Source organism: Scardinius erythrophthalmus (genome assembly GCF_964197995.2).
Source record: "Scardinius erythrophthalmus genome assembly, chromosome: 5".
Lineage (NCBI taxonomy): Eukaryota > Metazoa > Chordata > Actinopteri > Cypriniformes > Leuciscidae > Scardinius > Scardinius erythrophthalmus.
In genome coordinates, this window is record NC_138225.1 from 12,321,898 (window position 1) to 12,346,629 (window position 24,732).

Below are 24,732 nucleotides of genomic sequence, written 5' to 3' on the forward strand. Positions count from 1 at the left end.
TTTTGTTTTTGTTTTTACTACAGGGAGCTCAGCTTCTTACTGCTGCTAAGGAACTGTCCAAACTAAAGGTATTAACCATAAGTAAATGGGTAAAACATGTAATATATAGCCTAAGAAAGTGTGTGAGGCTAATGTTTCTCTCTCACTATAGGGAGGGGTGGAGCCAAAGAGCTTGTCTCCAAGGCAATGTTTGATCATGGAGGCAGCACTGGACGCAATCAAGGTGTGTTGGTTGATACGGCATACCCGCTGAGTTACAACACATTAAAGTGTTGGCTTTCTGCTTAAAAACAGAACTGTCACAGCAAGTCAACACGTTGCACACTGCAGCGGGGTTTGAGTTCTTCCAATTGTGTGTGTGTAATGAAAAGTGTGTGTGGGTAGGAGAGCCAATTCAAGAAACAATCTGAGGAAGCTGCTCACCACAGGCATGACATTTCACACGTAGTAACTTGGTCAGACAAAACAAGTTACTCTCTGTAGCACCTTTTTCAGTAGGAAATTCATGCTAATTTACTCTCTCTCTCTCTCTCTCTCAAACTTGCTGCTGGGTAGCTGTTTTTCCATGCTGGTGGGAATGGTTTAAAAAAAGCGTATCTGGAGAAGAGCCCTGAGCTGTCATCACTGCGTTATGCTCTCTCCCTATATACACAGACCACAGATGCTCTTATCAAGACGTTTGTGACAACACAACATGCTCAGGGTGAGATACATACACATGCACATATGTTCACTGGCTGACTTTTATCAAGCCTTTGCACATGGCCACACAATCTATATAAATGATTTGACATTTACAGGACTTTTTTTTTTTAAATGAAACATTTCTTTTCGCAGTTCAAAATGGAATGGGCATCAGGATCACCCCCAAAGAGAATGTTCGACCTGACCGAGGTGGGCTGGAAATGTCAAAATGATGAAATTTCTCGCTCTCAAAATATTTTTATTTTAGCATATTTTTATTCATATATTTAATGTGTTTTATAAATGTTAGTTATTCCTGTGATTTCAAAGATGAATCTTTAGCAGCCATTACTCCAGTATTCAGTGTAAATGATCCTTCAGAAATCATTGTAATATGTGGATTTGCTGGTGTTGCTTAATTATTTGCTGGTGTTGCTTAATTGGTGTTGCTTATTATTATTTATTTTATTTTTAAATGTTATTCAATATTTATATTATATTTTTTTGAATTTTAGGAGAAAATGCATTTCTGTTGCAACAAATCCCCTGCTCATAACATATTTGGTTAATAAAGATTTTGGCTAATTTGATAATGCTTCACTATCTAGCTATCAGTAGAGTAAAATACTTTCAGCTTGGTTTTACAGTATAATTTTTAATAGCACATTTTACTTATTTTTTTTTTTAAATCCATTCCATATAATTCCAATATTTTTAATCACAATCATAAGAAGTGAAAACAGATTTTTTTTTTTATATGCGTATAATGTACAGATTGAATGTACAGTATTTGTGAAATGAAGTGGTTTGATTGACAGGCTCCGGGGTTGAGCGGCCGATAGGGGAGTCAGTAATTCAGTTGGATTTGTCGCCTCCAGCTGGAAACACTGAGCAGAAACTCTGCGTCAGAGGTGAGAGCACTACAGGAAAGAAGAAATACATTTTCTCATCTGTGCATTTAAGTGCCTGCTGAGATGATGATTTAATCCTGTAAACACCCCTGACATCGTTTTACAAACTCATTCTCTCGTTCTCTTTCAGTAATTGCAGTAAATGAAATGAAATGGCAGACCTCAGGGATGTTTCGTCCATTTGTGGAGGTTAACCTGGTCGGCCCACAGCTCGCAGAGAAGAAACGGAAATTCACAACCAAATCGAAAAACAACTGCTGGACTGCAAAGTACAATGAGGCATTTCAATTGTGAGTGAAAACAACTCTCATATGTAAATGTTTCTCTATTTAAATGTGTGGTTTGTAGAGACTGCACGCCTACTGATATCTCCTAGTCGGTTTACTTGTCAAAACAATACCCGAGTTAGCCTACTTGAGTTTGTGACTTGTTACATAAAAAATAAAATAAAATAGGTTAACACTTTATTTTACAGTGTCCTTGTTACATGTACTTACTGTAGTAATAACAGTAAATTAAATTACATGCAACTTACCCTAAGCCAAATCCCAATCCTACCCTAACCCTTTAGTAAGTACATGTAGTTAATTAATATTACTCAGTACTTAAATGTGTAACAATGACACCTTAAAATAAATTGTAACCAAAAATAGTTCATATCAACAAGTGTTTATTAATTGGCAGCCCAATGTTTGTTACAATTATGTCTCTTACATGTATTACAAACATTAAAATAACGGGTTTCATTTTGTATTTAACTTAGGCAAATTAACACGTTGTAAATTGACATGCAACGTTATAACCTTAACAATATGTGAATACATGTATTAATAAAATTCATTTTTACAGTTAGCCTACAGATATTATGCAGTGCTGGGTAGATTACTTGCAAATTATAGTCTGTTACTGATTACAAATTACATGACGAAAATTGTAGTTAGTAACATAATCTAGATTACTCGTTTTGCGTAGTGTATTCTGACTACTTTTTGAACACTTTTGACCTTACTCGTTTAAAAAAAATTTTTTATGCAATTATCATATACCATATTGATATAAAAAAAAAAAAAGAATATATTTTCCATTCTTTGTTATCAACAACATGAAATGCATTAAGCATTACTTTATGCCAGGGTTTCCCAAACTGGGGTTAATGAAAGAACTGAAGGGGGATTATGAGTTGACGAAAAGCTAATGATTAATTAGTCATAAAAATGTAAAATTAAAATGAATATTTTTTTAGAAAGGAAAATATAAGAATCAAGTCAAGTCACCTTTACTGTATTTATACAGTATAGCACTTTTTACAATACAGATTGTTTCAAAGCAGCTTTACAAAGATAACAGGAAAATAATGCAACGTTTGTTTACAGAAGAAAATAGCGTCACAGTCCAGCTTAATTTCAGTGAAATTTTTTCATTTTTGTTGTAAAAAAGTTATTAATTTAGTTAATTTATATGTATAGCCTCTCTGGAGAAAACCGTGATGTCATCGTCTAGTTCAGTTCGAATGACGAAAAAGTCGAAAAAAAGCGATAAGGAATCAATAAATTATGAAAAATGTACTACCATTGTGTGAATAATATGTAATCCATAAAGTAATTGTAATCTGATTGAGCAGTTTAAAACGTAATATAATCTAATACAAGTGCTACATTTTTGGAATCTGAATACATACTGTAATCCAGATTACATGTAATCAGTTACTACCCAGCATTGGTATTATACAACATTAGCCTCTTCATATTGCATTTCACAGGTCTTCAACAGTAAAAAACAATAGGGATCTGTACTTGCATCACTTAGATCTTGACTCAATCGGTTCAAAATAGTTTATAATAGAAAAAGACAAAGTTCATGTAGTCTATTCGCTGTCATCGTCCTGCCGCATGCTCTTTGGTCGCGGTCATGGTTTGCTGGTTTACGTTCAGAAACACAATTGTGTCATATGGTTATTGTCTTCTGACAGCGCCAACTAGTGGTTGAAGTAGTCAACTACCCGCACAGTAGCCCTAGTGGTTTGAAACACCAGCATTTTCCATAATAACAACACTAGTACTTGGTGGCAGTTTTTTTTTTAAGTCATATTACTGAGAATGTTCTACTCATATGTGTATTTTCTCCCTCCCTTTATCTCAATCTCAGTGTGCTGGGTAAAGGCATGAATCTGGACTGCTATGAAATTCAAATATCGGTGAAGGATTACTGTTTTGGTCGTGCGGACCGGGTGGTGGGGGTCGCAGTACTGCAGCTGCGTGATGTAGCAGACCGGAAAAGCTGCGTGTGCTGGTGCCCTTTGGGCCCGCGTATCAACATAGATGAAACCGGGACCACCGCACTACGAATCCTCTCTCAACGCTCGACTGATGAGGTTGCCAAAGAGTTCGTCAAACTAAAAGCTGAGACCAGACCTGTTGAAGAGGGGAGGTGAAGATGAAGCAGAAGGTTGACCTCTTCAGTCGGCCAAAATGATGAAAGTGGACTGATTAAAACAGAGACTTTGATCATTTTAGGCAAATGAAAGACTTCCTAACTGTATCTGACAGACAAACAAGCCTTCACAAACCGATTGCACAAGGACTTACACTGTTTATATAAAACCTTGCATGTTTGTTCAAAGCCTTAAGTGTCATGTAATCGTTTGACTGGCTTTGCATCATTCTTCATGAGGAGCAACTACTAAGATACTAAGAGAACTGCGTTCCCACGGTCCCATGGAAAATCTGGTAGTATCAGGGAATTTTCAAAGTGTGATGTCAAAAAAGGTAGTCATCACTAAAATATTTTGTCGACTAGAAATATCGACAATTTTGTTGTACAAAAATGATCTAGTTAATCAAACGACTGGAAAAATCATGGAAATTTCATCACTTCTAATGAAGTGTTTTTCGGCGCGAGGGCGGGACTCATCTCACATAAGATTTCTGCAATAGTAAATGACAACAATCCAATCAATTCATCATGGACAAAATCAAGTCCCGCCCTACATTTGTTCTTGTTCGAGAAGCAGTTTCACTCAGATATACGTCTCAATATGGAAGAAAAGACGTTTCATGACGTTTTTAATGATTGCTTTGCGATTTTTTCAAGCACATTGTAAAGAAAGATATCAGTGACATTACGAAAAAGATCAAATATAAGAAGATGCGAGAGTTTTGCCAAACCATGAGTCTATGGGCTCATTCTTTGTGGCCTTCTGAATGGGAGTCTACTGTTGTTGGTCTAACAAGATTTATTTACATTGGATGTCTATCCTTTGATTTTCTTAAGTGGTCTGTTCACTAATGTGATCCTGAAATCTTATCTGTAACACCTTCAATACGTTCACCATCTTTGTCTTACTTGAAAGATGGTTCAGTTGTGGTCCGACCTCTCCAAATACTCCAAAGATCATGGTTATTTCCCGTAGTTTTTTTTCCACAGATGTCTCAAAACAGATAAATACACAAATAAAAAAGACAAATATAGGCCAAAGTGCCAGCTAATGAGAAGGGATGTACTGTATGAAACTTTGTTTACCTTGTGCCAAGTAGATTGTATGCTCTCTTTTTTTGAGGTGTAATAGAGTTATGTTTTGTTTTGTTTGTAATATTTGCACAACCATACAGGTGTAAACACAATCTCTAAAGACAAACTACCACATGTGCATGTATTTATTGTAAATTCTAGCTTTTGGTCATATGTTTTATGTTTTGTCAATATGTGGAAAGCTATTTATGTATTTTAAATTATGGAGGAGATCACAGATTGAATTGATATTCTGAATTCGTTTATAAATTATTTATGAATTAATGTGTTTGTGTGTTTCTCTAAGAATGAATCTTCTGGTCTGTTACATCTTTCATTCTCCAAACATCATTGTGCTGCTAATTAGCATTGATATTTGTGTTTGGGTGCATAGATCTGTGGTTGGAAGGCCTACGCTTAAACTTTCTACTTCTCAATATGACTGGCTCTTCCTTTTAAATAATTTCCTCTCTTCTGTTGTTTTGCATGTCAGTTATAGTGTTTCTTCTCTCTTTAGAAGTTCCTCTAAAGGAATCTGATTCAAGTATGGCAAGTCCAGCGTTGTCCAACTTGTTGTTCAGAACAACCAGGCCATATAATTCCCTTGACCCCTGCTTTTAGTGAGGTGACCTGTTTTAAAAAATCAATGCAATTGAGGTAAGACTGGCTTCTGTATAATGCAGATCATGTATTTACATTTAATGATGGCATTTTGATATGGGATATATTTAATAGGTGGTGAATGAAATACATTTGAGCAATCTTTGTGGCGTCACATTCAAATTGTTTCACTTCCACATTTTGGGTGGGTTGGTCACTGGTCTGCTTTTTTGTAAAACTGAACGTTGTTTTCCAGCAGATGAAGAATTGTAAATAGCAAGTATGGACAAACGTGGATACTCTTATAAATGCTCTCTCTCTCTCTCTCTCTCTCTCTCTCTCTCTCTCTCTCTCTCTCTCTCTCTCTCTCTCTCTCTCTCTCTCTCTCTCTCTCTCTCTCTCTCTCTCTCTCTCTCTCTCTCTCTCTCTCTCTCTCTCTCTCTCTCTCTCTCTCTCTCTCTCTGTCTCTCTCTCTCTCTGTGGGTTTGTGGGTGTGCATACGTCTAGCATCTGTATGCGTGTGTGAAAACTTCCTGTGATGGATAGGTTTAGGGTTAGGGTAACGAATGTACAGTTTGCACATTATAAAAATCATAATGTCTATGGAAATTCCACATTAAACATGGATACCCAATATGCACGTGTGTATGTGTGTGTGCGTGCGTGCGTGCACAACACGTGCTTGTATGCTCATGAGTGTTTATCGTTTGGATTTGTATGGTTAACCTGTTTTCTTTTCATGGATTTATGTCTTTTTAATCTATCCATAATAAGGTAACCTATAATCATTTCCTATAATAATTTTTCCATAAAATGTGTTGCATGCATTTTTATTACCTGACAAGTGCTGTATCAGGACTAGTATAATGATTATTTTCTTACAAGATGGAAATGCTTCATCAGCCTATGATGGCTTTCTCTCTGAAAATCTGCTTGGCTATAGTTTGAGGAAAAATGGATTCCCAGAAGTGAGCTGAATTTGATAAAACCTCCATAATCCATAATTGGAAAACCTAAATACATAAAGCTTAATAATAATAATAATAATAATACTATTTGAAAAAAAAAATCATTTTATTAAATTTTATTTTAAAATATTATCATTAAGAAGAAAATTATATTTCTATTTTTACATATTTTAAAGAGGCAAAAAGTTTTAGTGCTTTTATTTGAGTGCAAAATTGAGTGATTGTCTATAGCGATTATAATTAGCTTTTTATAAAAACAACAGAAGTCCTTGTTTAGATAGTTAAGTAAATGTGTATATTCTGTGTGTGGTCATAGTGAACATGCTCAGTACTGCTGTTCTTTGTCAGTGGTTAGAGGAATGGGGGGGGAAAACGTATTGCTTCCTTTTTTGGTGTGCCGGAAACTTATACTTTTCTAGTAAGTAAATGGGTGTGAGCAAGACAGAAAGGGACCGAGAGATATACATAGATCTGAATAAAAGTTTGACAGTTTGTTTCTCCGGAAGACAAGTGAGTAAATGAAACCTCAGATAAACTGTCACAAGAGTAACGCCGAACAAGAACATTAAGTTTCAACCCCTCTTCCTTGTTCATGTTGTGTGTGTGTGTGTGTGTGTGTGTGTGTGTGTGTGTGTGGTGGTGGTGGGGTCTCTCGTGTGTGTGTGTGAATGAGTCTAGGCTGGATGCCTGCACTCCCTGTTTCCCATCAACGCAAAGTGAGAGCAGATGGAAGGCTGAAAAGTGAGAGAAAGGAGGAGGAGAAAGAAAAAAAAAGGGCTAGACAAAGAGGAGGAGACTCTCTTTAGCTGACTTCGGTGATCTCTGGCTGGAGAAAGGAGTGCCTTGTTAGACCTACTACACACACTGCGATGTCACCGTAGGACGCTTACGGTAAGAATACTGAGGGTAAAAGTTAAGGGTGCAGCAAGAGGTCAAGGTCAGCAGAGCGGGTCCCTGCAGACAGTCCTGGAAAAAACACAGGAAGTAAGATAGAGGCTGTGAGAGTGAAAGAGTTTTTCATTCTCCTCGTCTCAGCAGTTTCAAAAGAGGGGTGGAAATACGGAGAGGTTCACGTTGATACACAGCCTGAGGGCGAATTTTTGGTCATGGATGCCTTACGAGGGTGTCAAAAATTTGACTAAAAAAGCTGAGATGTTTGGAAATTTGCATATTCTCTGGACTGTATAACTTTTCTACCCAGCCAGCTGTCAAAGAAACAGATCCAGAGTTGAACTCTCTTGAAGTTACACCAGGTGAGAATTGATTTAAACCACTGATGTTCTTCTGTTGTTCTTCAGCACAATTTGTTTTTTTGTGAAAAATTAAGTGACATCTTCATAATGAATACTTTCATTTTGATAATTGTTTTAATTTTTATGTATGTGTTTTTTGATAGAAATGGCAGCAATGTTGATAACACAAGATTAAATCTTTGAGATTGTCTAACTCATTGAAGACATCTTCATTTTGTGGTGTAATGTACCTGAATCTGACTTTTTCCCCACTTCTGTCTGTTTAGTCTGGGGGCTCTGGGGATAAACTGGGGATTTACTCAGTTTATACTCTACATAATATAATGGTTGACAGTTTGCAACCTTAACTCTATATATATATATATATATATATATATATATATATATATATATATATATATATATATATATATATATATATATATATATATATATATATATATATATATATATATATATATATATCAGCACATTAGTCTATTAAACCATGTTGTAAAGCATACATCATGTATTGCTGTACATACTGAACAATACCCTTCAAAATGACCTGATGAAGATAGGAGATAGATCATCTGGTTTAGTCTCTGACTGTATCTGCCTCTATGATTAGATAGACTGGTGTTGGACAACAAGTTGCACATATACCGCATTTACCGTATAGTGGAAGGTTTTATTTTTTACCTTAAGCATTAAACTTTGGCTTGTAACTCAACCCTCATTTGTGCTACAGGTTTGAATGATATCTCGAATCATATGGCTTGTTGTTATTACTTTTCTATGCAATCAGGCAAAAATCCCATAGTTTGTGTTTTGGCGTAGAGCACAACACTACATGGTCAGGTTGTAAAACCCTTTTGGTTCTTACTGGAACCTTTTTTGAGAGTATAGGATAACATTTGCATTATTTTGCTGAATATTTAGTGCTGTTGATTACAGACTTAGCAATAAAACTTGCATGTAGCATGTAGAATCTTGCTGTAGCAGATTCTCAAATCTGGTTTAGGACAGCCTGAAGTCTGGTTCTCTTCAGGTTTAGGAGTTTGTGTTGGCCTTCCAGTGCCGTTTAATGTTTATGACGGCTTTGTGCATATCTGTGACTGTCGCATGACCCTGAGTTCCTCTGCTGGCCCATACAACTCATTGTCAAATACAGCAGATAAATAATGCAGTGCCAACACACAGCAGGCTCTGTCTGGTCAGATATGATTGTCTCTGTGACAAACTGTTATTGTTAATGGATAAATAATTAAAAGGTCATTAGAAATGACATGTCTTTATCTGGTAAAATGAGAGGCCTCCCCTTTATTTGCTATACCTGAGCGCTATTGAAAGGCTTGGTTGAATTATTCATCTCCTCATGTCTTATAGATTTTCCATTTAGTTGTGATTTATCGCTTTATTGCCTCTACTAGACATTGTTTTATTAGTATTTTTTTTACTGATGAAATTATGTAAATTGATTCAATTAAGCTAGTTGAAGTGTCAAAAATGTCTTTTCTGTCTTTTTTTCCGTTTTAGAATGGATAAATGTACAGTTACACAATTAAGTAGAAAATGAAGTTTAGTTCAACGTTTTACTCCCATGAGGGGTTTTCAGTAAAAACAAATAAAACAAGAAGTTACTGAGTTCCTCAAATTCTGTTGTATTATCATAACAGTGAAGTTTCAGTGAAGCCTTTTGGGGGCCCTAAGCTAAATTTGATTTGGGGGCTCCCTCCCACCACGCGGAGTCACCTGTTTGACGATTATTGACACAAATGTCACGCTATAATGTTACATTATAATACATATAATAATGTATTATAAACGTATTATAAATGTATTATAATGTATTATTAACCTCATATAATACAATGAGGTTATGTATTAATACAAAATAAATACTTAATAAAAAATAGATACTTACTGTAAATAAAAAGTTTTCACTTTTTCTTTACTCTTTTACTCAACTCAACTCTTTGAAACTTCTGAAAACAAACTGTCACAAAACATATTAAATAAAATATTTGCAAAATATCCTCCAACGTTTTGCAACACTTTGCAGTTTGAATGATGTCTTGTATGAACATGACGTAGTATGTTTTTGGTTCCACTGTTTGATCGCGCCCGCGCCTCACACACACACACACACACACACACACACACACACACGCATGCACACGCACAACATATTCCAGCATTGCAATCTTGACATCGCAGCCTGTTCATTATAGCCGTAATAAAATATAATAATAAAATAGTCAACCTAACATATGAAAATTACACTGCTCTATTTAAATAGTCAGTAATACAATTTGTACCATTCAGCTCCACTGTGATGTTTCCAAGCACATTTTTGCACATGTGAAGAGGATGATTTTTTTCCCGTCGATATTGGAACGTGAGTGAAGTACAAAGCCTATAATAAAGAATAGTTTACCATCCAAATACATTGCGAATGTTGAAACATTTTGATTCTAATGAGAGAGATACGTGAGCCCAACGCCGCTTACTTTCACTTTCGCTTTAAATTATTTAGTTTTGGCTTGTTTATTTATAGTTATTTTTTTATTCTCGTTCTGTTCTGAATATTATTAAATTTAAAGGATAAATCGTTGATTTAAATGTCAATCATCAATCATTGATCAAATAATTTTTTTGTGACGTGGCTTAACATTGCCGTGACTCTGCGCACGAATTGTCTGCACGCGAGGTTATGCGCATGACTCAAACACTGGCAGACACAGCAGCCGCAGTTGTAGGCATGTATATTGATCATGAAATCTGAATTTTCTTGTCTCGACTTAGTCATTAATTCATCCATTTATGTCACTTGTTTAAGTTAATTAATATGTAAAAAAAAAAAAAAAATCGATTAAGAAGCCGCTTATTTGCTTATGCCTCGGGCCAGCTCTGCAAGCAAATAAACTACTACTAACAATAACAACAGAAGAAGGGCAGTGGTCTTGTAGCATGCCAGAACAATTTTTGACGTTGTCTTATTGTTATTAGTTATGCTTGGTTAACATCATTATCACAACTAGAATTGCTTATAGTTTTAGTTAGGGATTAGAACTAACATGGCTCCAAGCATTATATTTTAGCCTGTGAATCATCCCTCACCTTTTGTGATACCTCAAACCGTGCCACTTGTTAAGAAGATGTGTGTTATTGATTTTCTCATCCATCCGACTTGTGTATTTTGCTGGTAGATGATAAAAAGTATGGCAGATAGGAAAATCCCTTAAATTTGCATTGAATGAGTGACCTGAGCTGAGTGACCTGAGTAAGCAGACATTGACATTTCAATTCAATTATTCAATTTTGAATGAAAGTAGACAAATTAGACATAGGAGCAGCTGACCGAATTGTTTGATTTCTAGATTAGCTGACATCATAAGTCAAATCTGCATCCAATGACCACAAATGGCAAAAGCGTTTTACAACATGACATCTATAGCCCTAGTCATTTATCCCAAGTGAGGTGCTATAACATTGGTCTTTAGCTCTCGGCCGCCCATCGTATGGCTCTTCCCATGATGCCCGCCTCTGACTGTCTCAGTCAGCATGTTTCCTGTGTGAAGCTGAGGAAATGATGAAATCCCACTGCAACTGTGGCACACTTCACATTGTGTTGCCTGCAGCTCTCTACAGAGACATTTAGTAGTAGAAGGTCTACTTCAGGACGTATGATGCTGCCTTTAATGTATAACTAGAGGTTCTTGAGAGTTTCCTTTACTGTCTCAGTGCATTAGTGCAGGATGGGTGCTTGTGTTTATTGAGTTGTTCTGCTTGGAAAGCAACATTCCTTTACTAGCCATTTAATTTGTAAACTACATGGAAAGTCGTCTCTCTAAGTGTGTCTCTGTCATCTTTACCTCTATTGACCTTACTCATAGTTATGGAGAAGTGGTCCTATTGGACTTCCTCTGTGGATGAGTTTTGCATGGTTTATGTCTGAGAGACACTTTGGTAAACACAGATTATTACTATTTTTTTAAACCCTAAACCTTAAAAAAAAAAGTGCTGTACCTATTTGCATACCTAAAAAGAAAAACATTTTCAAAGAAACTTTTTGGACATTTTGAGAAAACATCTGGTAAACCTAAATATTTGTAAATAAGTTACTTTTTTTATTTAGATTAAACTTTCAGCAGACTGTTGTATACTGTATGTGCCTTCCAAACTTTGGGGAGTAACTAGCTACAAACTACGTTATTCAGGACTGTGACAGTAGGTCAGCCGTTTTCAAATTGCTGTATTTTTTTTACAGAAACAAACTACATGATCCATATTAAAATGTATATAATACATAGATAAACATATTAAACTATACTATAATAAAATATTATATACTATAATAACAAAATGAATCAAACATTCTAGAAGCGCGTTTTGGTAACACTTTAGAATAATGGTCCGTCATTAATAAGTAACTATGCAGAAAGTAATGTAGTAGTACTACATTAACACTTCAAATTCTACTATTAACTAATATGAACAAAAGCTTAACTAATCAGCAAGTAATATCGAATTTAGGACTTAGAAAGTTCCTTATTAGGTAATCAATAATGACTGAATGAGATTGGCATCATTAAGAACTAATAGGTAACTATTACAAATTATAAAGAATTACTAATTATTTACTAATCACAACATTAACACATGTCTGAGATGTGAGTCTTTTTTACTCTGAATATAGTCATAAAATGACTCATTACTCAAGTGTCACTCACTATGCAGGAACTACTAGTGATCTGGACCGTTATTTTAAAGTGAAAAACATTATCATTAGTCCTGCATTACTCATTAACGGACCATTATTCTAAAGTGTTACCCCTCGTTTCTTTCACTTTCTTATATGTAGCTTGAACCTTAAAAAGTTTGTCAATCAAGTGAATCAGTTCATTTTGATGGTAAATCAATGTAAATAGTTTAATGTAATATTTTTTATTTTTTTATTTTAAGAGTATAATAATAAAAATATGGATTAAAGTCGTTACGACTATTGTCTGCGAGTGCAAATTTCAACATTCAACTTCAGATTTTTATTTGACAGGTTTTCACATTGGAGCTGTGAGTGCAAATGTTCACGTACAAGTACGAATATTTATTTTACAAGTTTTCAAATTCACATCTACGTGCACTTGAGTTTTGCTACTCTTTTACTTTCATAATTACTCGCTACTATTCAAACCCAGTTTGAAAGAATCTTCCCCACCCAGCACTAATCTGCTGTCACCTCCAGACTGGAGTTACTCACTATAATCACTGCGTTTCTAAAGGAATCCTGCTGCAAGTCACTGCATGTTTCATGCGGTTTAGAAATGCATGTGGTAAACTACATAAGCTAAGTCTTGCTATCAACACTCCAAACTGATCCATTGGAGACTAATAATACAAATTACAGTTCAATTGAAAATGTTATAATATATGGATTCTTTTGTTTGTGTTAATACTCACTATTTTTGTGTTTCAATGTTTTGTTACACATGCTGTTGCTAATCTTTTAGCTTTCCCACAGTGTGTGTAGACTGTAGACTATATTGTATTCACTTGTTTGTCATTAGCACTTCCTTCTATTGAATGACCTGTCAGCAGTTAATCAAAATGTTGCAAATTACAATGTTTTTTTAACCCAATTCCCTCACAGTTTACCAGACTGAGTTTGAGTTTCGGTTTGTGCATTCAGTTACCCTGTCTTGATTTATAGTTATTTAAAAAGTGTCTATTTATCTATAAACACACTACAGCATTTCCTTTTGTCTTCAGTGGGATTCTACAGAACCCCTTGATCAATGCACTGCCCTACTTTCAAAACCACCTAAGTGGTTTCAGTATCTTTATTTTCACACCCTTCTGATTTGTCCAATTATTTGTTTGTTAACCAACATTTGTTAGTAGTGTTGGCATTTGACACCATAACCCATTTTTTTATTCCATAACCCATTTGGTAAAACTTTACTTGAAGGGGTGTGCATAAGACTGACATGACACCTTCATAATCATGACATGACACGTCATGAATATGAAGGAGGTTTTATGCATGTTTATGACAACTGTCATGAAGTGTCATTCGCTCAATTATACATAGCAGATTCATTATCAAACTTAAGAAACTACTTAGGTTTATGGGTTAACATTACATTAAACTGTCATGTGGTTGTTTTTGACATTGGCTGTCATGAGGCCATTATAACTGTGTCACGAATATATTTCCGACCACTTTTTTTTTTTATAAAATAATTTGACAGTATTAACACTTAATGACATTTTAATGACAAATTAAATTCGTATCACTGTAGTTGAGTAGTTATGACAGGTTATGTTGTCTTGGTAATGTCAAGTTGTCATGACAAAGACACTGACAGGTTATGATGTACTGGTTTATGTCAAGTTGTCATAAAGACATCTCAAACAATGTCATCTTTGCATTAAAAATGACATTATTGAGCGAATGACACTTAATGACAGTTGTCATTAACATGCATAAAACCTCCTTCTTATTCATGACATGTGTCATGTCATGATTATGAAGGTGTCATGTCAGTCTTATGCACACCCCTTCAAGTAAAGTGTTACCAAACATTTTTTAACATAATTTTGTGATTCTGTTATGACGCTTATTTCTATGTACCAACTTCTCTGTGTAATGACACATTTACAGTCATAGGTTTTAAAAATAGCAGCAATGCACTGTAGATTATCTGAAGTGGTGTGGAGTAATAGTGATCAGAGCATGTCAGCCCATATGCAGGCATGTGAGGTACTGTATATTCTGAGACACCACACCAAAGCTTATCAAAAGGCAGGATCTTCATTTTTTCGGTCCTTGTATATTTCTCTTATATTCACTCAGATATTACTCACGTATGCACACCCTTTTGTGTTATAATCACATTACACAGGAACTTAGGAAAGGGAAAGGTGGAAAACAAGATAGCACACAATAGCCCCTTTGAAAACTTACACACATATATAACAGCCTCTGGACTTCTAGGCTCTAGACTGTGTTTGTAAAATTGCCAGTCATTCCTTCCAAAGAGTAGAAGGTCAGAGTGTTGCAAGAGGATTTCCTAGATGCTGCCTTTGAAAATGGGGGAGTTGATGTATGACATTCATTTTTATTTATTTATTTACTCTATTTATTTAGGTTAGCATTGAGAATTTGAGTTCGAATTTATGTGAATATGGTCATTTCACCAGTTTAATCACAATTTTAATTCCAACCCAATGGAAGTTGAATTGGAATTTGATTTTGAATTGAAATGACATGGATAAATATTACACTACCTTCAAATATTTTATGTTAGTTACAGTTCAATTCGATATGCAATTCTGCAACCTGTTTGCTAATTTAATTAAATTCCAAAAATGTAATTGGAATTTCCAAGGCAAGTGTGGGCTTGTTGAGAAGGGGAGAAACCATTTTCTTTGCCTGCTTTTTTCATCTCCAGCCCTCCACACCTTATTTTGTCAAACAGGTCTTGCTCACATAACACTTGTGTAATTTAATTTATTAAAATGAGAATTAAAACATTTTATTTTGAATTTTCTCATTGACTGTTTCTCATTCTCATTTTTTTATTTTTTTTTTGGACAGTGAGGTTATAGCCTAACCTTACAGTGGTGACAGTGAGACATGTATTCCTGTAGCATGCATGTTTGCAAACATGCACTTGGATATGTGGTTACTATGTGTGCGTATTGTGGTCTGTGCCTTGTTTTCTTGCACATCCTCAGAACCCCACCTATTTGTTTCTGTGGTTTGATTGGACTCACGTGTATCATTTTCCAACCACTTGCACTGTTTTTCACTTGGTGGCCCTCTTTAGTTCTCTCCTATTCTGCCTATTCTACTGTAAATCATTCCCTGCATCTTACGCTGTCGTGATAAATTAACTTCACAAAGTTTGCACATTTGGCTTGGGTGTTGTCTCTGTCTCAAAACATGCTGTAATAGTTTGTTTATGGGCTCAGTCACTGACATTTGGAGTGGGGAAATTCTTGTCCATACTGTAAGAATTGAGAAAATAGAAAATGCCGGGGAGTCTGGTTGAGGAACGACCACTCCCAGAGAAGACAAAGGACCTTTCTCGAAATTAACATTTGACTCTCTCTTGAGAAACTAGCATCCCTGAGGCAATCACCTCACTCATGTTGTCTCTCTCTCACGCTGAGATCACCAGATATTCACCCAAAAATCTAAATGGTTTAATGTGAATAATTATCTTGCAGTATTATACATGTTTGGTATCATTTGAAATGTCTCAGTGCGACTGGTACAAAGGTCTCATTTCCAGAGAAGTAAACCAAAAGGTAATAAAGTTCTTAAGAGTATGGAGATAACTTGCACACAGAGGAGGGTCTGTCTTCCAGGCAAATGGCATTCTGCTCCCAAAAAGTGTAAACTCTGAATGCAAATTTCCATTGTTAGCAAATGTTTCCATGTGAAAGAAGTTTCTGTCTATATAAAGATAGCCAAAATAGCCTGTGATGCGGAGTGTATGCAAGACGCTCCGCATCATGTATTTTATAATGTCAGGTACGCATCTTCTCTCTTTATTCCGGAACATTTGATGTTTTGTATTTATTATCTTTGAACTGATTATGAAATTGGCATGATACATTTACCTGACATAATAAATTGTTACATTTGATTTTATTCTGACTGACTCTGAAATAGTTTTTCCCAAGTAGATTAAACAGATTTGTATTTTACCTCAAGTTCTGCGTCAGATTAGTGACGACACTAATCACTAATTCAAGTGTATGTTGGGTGACCAGATGAGATTGGCTGAAATTCGGAACGGGTGGGGGGGTTGCTTTGTTGGGATAGGCCTACTATGATATTAGACTACATAGCCATAATAAAAGATAATGAATTTCAAACCTGAACCAAACATATTTTTAAGAACATAGGAACTCCAAGGCACTCGAATTATGTTGAAAAAAGTTAAAAAGCTTTTATTTTATTCATGGCTTAAACATTAAAATTTTAATTTAATTTTAAATTAAAATTTAAAAACATAAAAAATTCCAATTTTAATGTTTAAGCCATGAATAAAATAAAGGCTTTTAAACTTTTTTCAACATAATTCGAGTGCCTTGGAGTTCCTATGCTCTTAGAGCTTAATTATCCCAAACAACCAAAGAGCACTGACATTTTACACCCTGTGCAGCACTTCTGTGGCATTCTTTGCTTTGACAAACATATTTTTATTCAAAGATCAACAGTCTGTCATTCTGCCACAAAACTCATATGTCATTGTGAAAAAAAACAATGACTTTTGTAACAGAGCGTAAATCAGACTTTTCAGGCTATAGCCTAACGCTAATAAGCCTTATGCCAAAATTATTATTACGACTAAATTGTCGGTCATTAAATAAGAAAACTAAATAATTGTGTAACCCGACATCAGACATTAGGCCAAAGTATTTTTTTGCACACAGTGCTGCGACCAACCTGCACATTCACTGTCCTCGCGGCTGCTGCAACTTGCGCTCGCTTATCAATGCATATAAATTTGCGCCTACGGTATCTTTGTAGAACATAAAAAAAGAAAAAAAGATGCTGCAGCCAATGAGCAACCGGCGGGGGCTGGCTGCAGGATGACTGAACGTCCACAGACAGTTTTTAATGTTTTATCAGACAATAACAGACAAAAAATAAGATTTTGCTTTAGTATAATTTTCGGGAAAATTAGAGCCGGATTCGGTACTGTCCCAATTTTTTTGGGACGTCTGGTCACCCTAAGTGTACATGGTTCGCAAAGACAAGAAGTGAATTTCCTTTTAGAACAGCAAAAATGCTGCTTGACCAATCTAAATTTGGATGTGTCTTACCTCTGTTTTAATTTAATGTTACTTTAAATAAGTGTACATGGGAAACCACGGCATGGCTAATCCAAAGCTATTATAAGAGAAGTAATGTTGGTCAACTTATATCTGTAATAGTGGCCATACCTCTTTAATTTCAAGTGTATGCAATCACGGGGGCTATACCAAAGTATCTTTGATCTTTGTAAGTGTGAATGCGACCAATCTTAGGTATAGCCAGTTACCTCTTGGTGACCAAAACTGACGAGCTTGTGATCGTGAGACCCGCGTTAAACAGAAGGTGTGAGGACCTCAGAGCCACATAGCTTCTGAATATGAACGGGTAAAATATAAGTTTAGAGTTAAGTAGAACTATAAAATGTATTGCTAAACTATTATATAACTGACCAATAACCAGTTGGCAATCTAACCTAAATTCGAGGTTGTGATAAAATGGAGTCAGATAAAAGCTTAAATGGAATTAAATTACATTGCCACGCGGAAAGACTGTAGAATGTAGAGTCAAAAATATGATAATAAATGATAAAACATTTATGACATTTGTCCTTTTTCAATACAATGAAATAATACAGTGACTAGGGGCAGTTGAACTTTAAAACGGACAAAAAAGCATCATTAAAGTGGCATACAAGTAGTCCATACAACTTGTATTCTATATTCCAAATCATATGATACATGTAGCTTTGTGTAAAAAAAAAAATGGTAGTTATACTTTTGAAATGTTATAGCTCTCAAATAATTCTCATATGGACTTTTTTCATTTTGATCCTTTTGCTTACTGTCTGCTGTCTTTGAATGTAAAAGAGCAGCTTTGACATTTATTCAGCTAAAAATCTACTTTTACGCTCCAAGAATAAAGTCATACAAGTTTCAAATGACATGAATGCGAGTAAACGATGACAGAATTCACACATTTGGGTAAACTATCACTTTAAGTCTTCAAAATAAACTTGAATGGGACTTGTACTGATTTGTAGCCCCTTAAATAGTTTTTTTTTTTTTTCGGTTTTCATAATGACTACTTTTTTCCCAGTGATGTGGACAGCGTAACCAAGCTGTGGCCACAGTGGAAAACAGCTCTTCCAAAGGTTCTCTAGCATGTGTGCTGTACATTTAAAACACACATTCTTAAACACACACTTCTAAAATTAGCTCTTGTGTCACTCTGGAATTCTGTCCAATGGGCGGGTTTCATAAGTGCTGTTTCCTCAAACTGGAATGTGTGTGTGGTGTGTAAGTGTGCATGTAGAGTTAAAAAGTTTGGGGTTGTAAGATTTGTTTTTAATGTTTTTGAAAAAAGTCTTTTATGTTCACCAAGGCTGCATTTATTTTTGATACATAAATGGTAATATTGTGAAATATTAATAAAATTTAAAACAACTGTTTTCTCTTTTGATATATTTTAAAATATAATTTTTTCTTTGATGGAAAAGCCTTTACACCAGCCTTCAGTGTCACATGTTCCCTTTTATTGTCATTACCTTCCCTTTTTATCAATGTAATGCATCCTTGCTAATTGCTTAAACAGACTATCTTACTGACCCCAAACTTTTAGTTGGTAGTGTATCAATGTGTTCATGTGTGTATGTTTATGTAAAAGATGTGTCTCAGCATAGTTTTATTCACTGAAATTTCAAAAGTCAGGATGTCTTGGTGCTTTTATTTCAACAAAAAGTGCTTAAAAGGAAAGTTCACCCAAAAATAAAAATTGTCATCACTTACTTTCCCTCAAGTCCAAACATGTATGAGTTTCTTTTTTCTGTTGAACACAAAAGAAGATATTTTGAAGAATGTAGGTAACCAGACAGTTGACGGTAGCCATAGATTTTCATAGAAGGAAAAGAAATACTATGGAAGTCAAAATCTGCTAAATATCTTCTTTTGTGTTCTACAGAAAAAAGAAACTCATACAGGTTTGGAAAAACATGAGGCTGGGTAAGCGTTTAGTGATAACTTGCACACAGAGGAGGGTCTGTCTTCCAGGCAAATGGCATTCTGCTCCCAAAAGGTGTAAACTCTGAATGCAAATTCCCATTGTTAGCAAATGTTTCCATGTGAAAGAAGTTTTGTGTCTATATAAAGAAATGCAACAAGAGGCTCAGGGCGATTTGTAACTCAAAATAGCCTGTGATGCAGAGTGTCTTGCATACACTGGGTGATGACAGAATTTTAGGGTGAACTATCCCTTTAAAAATAGTCACCTTTAAGCAGTTTAACACACTCTTTCTCAGACAATCGTTTTGTTCTCTTTTCAGAGAAATGATGATTAATCCTTGAAAAAGAAGAAAGGAAGCCATGCCATTCTTTGGCTTAGACTGTACGCGGAAAAGAGAGACAGGTACAGACATGACACACAGCTTTGACCTTTAACCAAAGTCTTACATCATAGGATTCTATCCTAGCGAAGTATGCTGAGACAACTACTGTATGAGTAATCCATTCATTGGTTGATTTCCCCCAAAAACTGTAAACACTGTGGACAATCGGACAAGACCATTAGCATCTCTCTCAAAAAAATGACCAAAGAGTTTCGATATTTTTCCTATTTAAAACTTGACTCTTCTGTAGTTACATTGTGTACTAAGACCGACGGATAATTAAAAGTTACGATTTTCTAGGCTGATATGGCTAGGAACTATACTCTCATTCCTGCGTAATAACGCAGCGCCTGAATATAGTCCCCAGCTCAGTAACTTCCAACGTGACCGGGACTAAGTTTGTCTAACCTATTAGACCTTTTTTCAGGTGCTGCGTCATATCATTACGCCTGCTGCACTCATGGTACGGCAGCAAAGTTTCTTGATTATTACGCAGAAATGAGAGTATAGTTCCTAGCCATATCAGCCTAGAAAATCGCAACTTTTCATTTTCCGTCGGTCTTAGTGCACGATGTAACTACAGAAGAGTCAAGTTTTAAATAGGAAAAATATCTAAACTCTTTGGTCATTTTTTTGAGAGAGATGCTAATGGTCTTGTCCGATTCAATGATCTGTGCTAAGCTATGTTAAAAGTGGTACCGCCAGACCCGGAGATCGGCTGAATGGATTCGAAAACGGTAAAACTCAACAGTTTAACTCTGGGGGAGTTGTAAAATGAGCCTATTTCCAAAAAAAGTGGAGTATCCCATTAAGCATCCTGCAGCCTGCTCATCCAATGGTGTGAGATTAGGACGGGACTATCCGTTTGTCCTATCAATGACCTACAGAAGAGGGCTGCAAATTACACACTTCTTCAAACTTGCCTGACCTAACCAAATGAACCTAATCTAAAGCCTAATCTAAAGCTTTTCTCTATATGTGTTTATAGAGGTGGAGAGGAAAATCAGAGCAAACGACAGAGAATATAACTCATCCTTCAGATATGCTGTGAGTATCAAATCAGTGTGACAGAAAATCACTCTAATTCAAACCTACAAAAATGAACATTTGTGTTTTGTCTGAAGATATAGCCTAGATGACCGAATGTGTCATGATGACATTATATGGAACCTCCCGTTTCCTCTTAACAGATTGCAGCTATTTTCAATTCCATTCTTCCGAAAATAAAAAAACTCCCACAGTCCAACACTTGTTATTTATCACTGTGTCATTGCTTGTGTTCATTATTTTTGAGATTCAAATGTGTAAAATCTTCCGGTAACACTTTACTTGAAGGGGTGTGCATAAGACTGACATGACACCTTCGTAATCATGACATGACACTTCATGAATATGAAGGAGGTTTTATGCATGTTTATGTCAACTGTCATTAAGTGTCATTCGCTCAATTATGACATTTTTAATGCAAATATGACATTGTTTGAGATGTCTTTGTTATGACAAATTGACATAAACCGGTACATCATAACCTGTCAACAAGACAACATAAATTGTCATAAATATGTCATAAACATGACATAGCAGATTAATTATCAAACTTAAGAAACCACTTAGGTTTATGGGTTAACATTACATTAAACTGTCATGTGGTTGTTTTTGACATTGGCTGTCATGAGGCCATTATAACTGTGTCATGAATATTTTTCTTGACCTCAACTACAGTGTTACAAAACAAATTGAATTTGTCATTAAAATGTTATAATGGCCTCATGACAGCCAATGTCAAAACCAACTACATGACAGTTTAATGTAATGTTAACCCATAAAGCTAAGTAGTTTCTTAAGTTTGATAATTAATCTGCTATGTCATGTTTATGACATATTTATGACAGGTTATGTTGTCTTAATAATGTTAGGTTGTCATGACAAAGACACTAACAGGTTATGATGTATTGGTTTATGTCAAGGAGTCATAACAAAGACATCTCAAACAATGTCATATTTGCATTAAAAATGTCATAATTGAGCGAATGACACTTCATGACAGTTGTCATAAACATTCATAAAACCTCCTTCATATTCATGACGTGTCATGTCATGATTATGAAGGTGTCATGTCAATCTTATGCACACCCCTTCAAGTAAAGTGTTATCAATCTGACTTGCTATATTATTAGGACATAAGCGTTTGTGATCTTTAGACACTTGTAAGATGATGTCTGCACAACACTATTGAACCATCTTTCATCTCTATCTTTTCTTCCTGAAGACCAATTCCATCAAGACCTCCAAATACAACCCCTTCACTTTTTTGCCTCTCAACTTGTTTGAGCAGTTCCAGAGGATCGCCAATGCCTACTTCCTCTTCCTGCTCACCCTACAGGTGCGTCATACATCATGCAGTTTACTGGATGAAGCTCTGGATCTTCAGAGTATTCTTTCATTAGTTCATTATTCATTCACTCACTCATTTGATAATGATTTGAAATCAAAGTCAGTCCGAGACAAAGGAAGTTAGGGTTACACTTTATTTCAAGAGTCCACTTTAGACATTCTACTAACTATAACTAACTTTGCAACTACATGCCAGCTAACTCTCAGAGTATTAGTTGACTGTTAGGTTAGGTCAAGGTTAGTAGAATAAGTTGATGTACTTGCAAAGTTATTTAGTTAATAAAATAAAGCGTTAGCAGATTTTAAGCATAGAGTCTAATACTCTACTGACTGCTAGTTAACATGTAGTTGCAAAGTTAGTAGAATGTCTAAAATGGATTATCAAAATAGTGTTATTGAAGTTTGAGGATGTTTCTTCTTTCATTCTTTGAGGATGTTTTGTCATGCATATTGCCAAGAATGTGATCAAAACATGACCCCAACTTCCCGTATTAAGTCTACGCCCCATGCATTCTAAATGACTAAATACTTGTGCAATAATGATTGTGTCATGATCCTATAACTTTATCAGCTCACTCTTTATTAGCCTTGACTTTAAGGCAAGTCATTTGACTTTGCAGCCATTTCCGTTTCACTCAATGGCAGCTATTTCCAGTCATGCAAGTACAGCTACCATGTACAGTAGTAAATGAATGAGGAAAGTAATTACGTTATCAATAACATTTTAAATTAGACACTGATTTTTCAAAGTTGTAAATAAAACAGATTATTGGAGTATGTTTTACCGGAAAATATAAATTCAAGTTTTTCTGCTTTAAAATTGTATTCAATGCTTCTTGCGGTTTCTTTTTAATTGGTTGTGAAATTTACTAGCAACTTCTGAGTGAAAATTGCTTTACAACCACTCTGAGTGGTAATTTAAAAGAATTGTTTATTAATGGTGTGTTGTCCTCTCAGGCTCTCCAATATAGATTATAAGGGTATGTTTCACAAAAAAATAACAGTTTTTGTTCCTCCAAATTCCATGGTTAATTCAATGTGATACTTGCAGTTTCTTTGTAATTGTGTGAAAAAAAAATATTCTGCTAATTTATTTTCAGTACAGGAAATCTTTAAAGACTATAATCGAAATAATGATATCATGAATTGTGTGTCTTAAGCTCAGATCATGCCGTCATATTGTGTGGTACATTTTTTCCCATTCACATATTTACTAGTGCACCATCTCTGGCTCACAATGTGATGTACTGTAGCTACCAGTATGTTGCTGGCTTTTGCTTTTAATACTTAATCATCACATTGCAACATTCAAAGCACATTTTAACGTGTGTGTGTGTGTATGTGTGTTGTATTGTAGGTTATTCCTGCTATTTCCTCTCTGCCTTGGTTCACCACTGTCTTCCCTCTAGTGTTGGTATTAACAGTGACTGCAGCCAAAGATGCCATTGATGATATTGTAAGTACACACATGTGACTGTATGCAACACACTGAAGATCTATTCATCCGTTGTTCATCTTTCTTTAATTTTTTCCCCTCCTGACTGGAACTAGCGCGATCTGACTGTGATTTAACTATATAGGCCAAAGACTGATTATTAAAGCTTATTGCTCTGTATTCCTGAAGTCCTTAATTCTGTTGGTTTATTTAGCTGTGGTTAAAAACCTCTAAGACTGCATGTTAAGGGGAAAATAAAGGTTATGTTTTCCATGTAAAGAATGAATGCATTTTTTTGTGTGATTATTTTATGCCGTAAAGTTCTGGATGAAATCTCATTAGTCCCAAAATCCCACTTTTCATAAATATCGTATTGTACCTGGAAAGGAGTTTAAATTCTTTAAACATTGTTGAAATCAGACTACAGCTACTAGTACTCATTTTTTCAGTCCCCCTGTAATCCAGAGAACCCTCTGCTAGATCGCAAATTGAGCTACCTTGGTTTTTCCTATGGTCTGGTAGGAAATAAATGACATTTAGTTAATGAAAATGACAGCTTTTACTATAATACTCAGTACATGTTTAATTTAAATGCCCTTTACTTTGGCGCACGGGCATCACGCAAACTTTCCTCCGAACAGCAGAAACTCGTAAAGCAAAAGGTTACGGGTCTGAATTTGTCAGTGGTGGACTGGAAAATCTGATACGGTGAACAGGAGCCACCTCAGCCACAGCAGGAATACAATAGTCCTTATGTTCCTGCTGAGGGAAGTGGAGGGGAATTAGGGAATCGCTCCTCTTTCTCTCCTCGTTCATAAAGCTGGAATGAGCCAGTTTCTGGAC

At 35.5% G+C, this 24,732-nt stretch overlaps 2 protein-coding genes across 6 annotated transcripts in view; both read left to right on the forward strand.

Annotated features, from left to right (window-relative positions):
* unc13ba (unc-13 homolog Ba (C. elegans)) overlaps nt 1-5,537 on the forward strand; it is a 49,706-nt gene extending 44,169 nt beyond the window's left edge. The window contains exons 30-36 of the mRNA XM_081365983.1: nt 24-68; nt 152-223; nt 556-703; nt 838-894; nt 1,503-1,595; nt 1,726-1,885; nt 3,741-5,537. Of these exons, the coding sequence (XP_081222109.1) occupies nt 24-68; nt 152-223; nt 556-703; nt 838-894; nt 1,503-1,595; nt 1,726-1,885; nt 3,741-4,026 (861 nt within the window). The 3' untranslated portion in view covers nt 4,027-5,537. The remainder of the gene's footprint in view (nt 1-23; nt 69-151; nt 224-555; nt 704-837; nt 895-1,502; nt 1,596-1,725; nt 1,886-3,740) is intronic.
* A 1,948-nt stretch (nt 5,538-7,485) lies between these two features.
* Nucleotides 7,486-24,732, forward strand: part of atp8b5a (ATPase phospholipid transporting 8B5a) — a 32,553-nt gene continuing 15,306 nt past the window's right edge. For 3 of the 5 annotated variants that reach the window (XR_014030177.1, XM_081365367.1, XM_081365370.1), the window contains exons 1-5: nt 7,508-7,923; nt 19,998-20,080; nt 21,049-21,107; nt 22,330-22,443; nt 23,812-23,910. Coding sequence is in view for 3 of the 5 variants with exons in the window: in XM_081365367.1 (XP_081221493.1) it covers nt 20,038-20,080; nt 21,049-21,107; nt 22,330-22,443; nt 23,812-23,910 (315 nt within the window). In the remaining 2 variants the exon portion in view is untranslated. Of the gene's footprint in view, nt 7,924-19,997; nt 20,081-21,048; nt 21,108-22,329; nt 22,444-23,811; nt 23,911-24,732 lie in introns of those variants that run through there. The other 2 variants (XM_081365368.1, XM_081365369.1) reach the window with 2 other exon arrangements.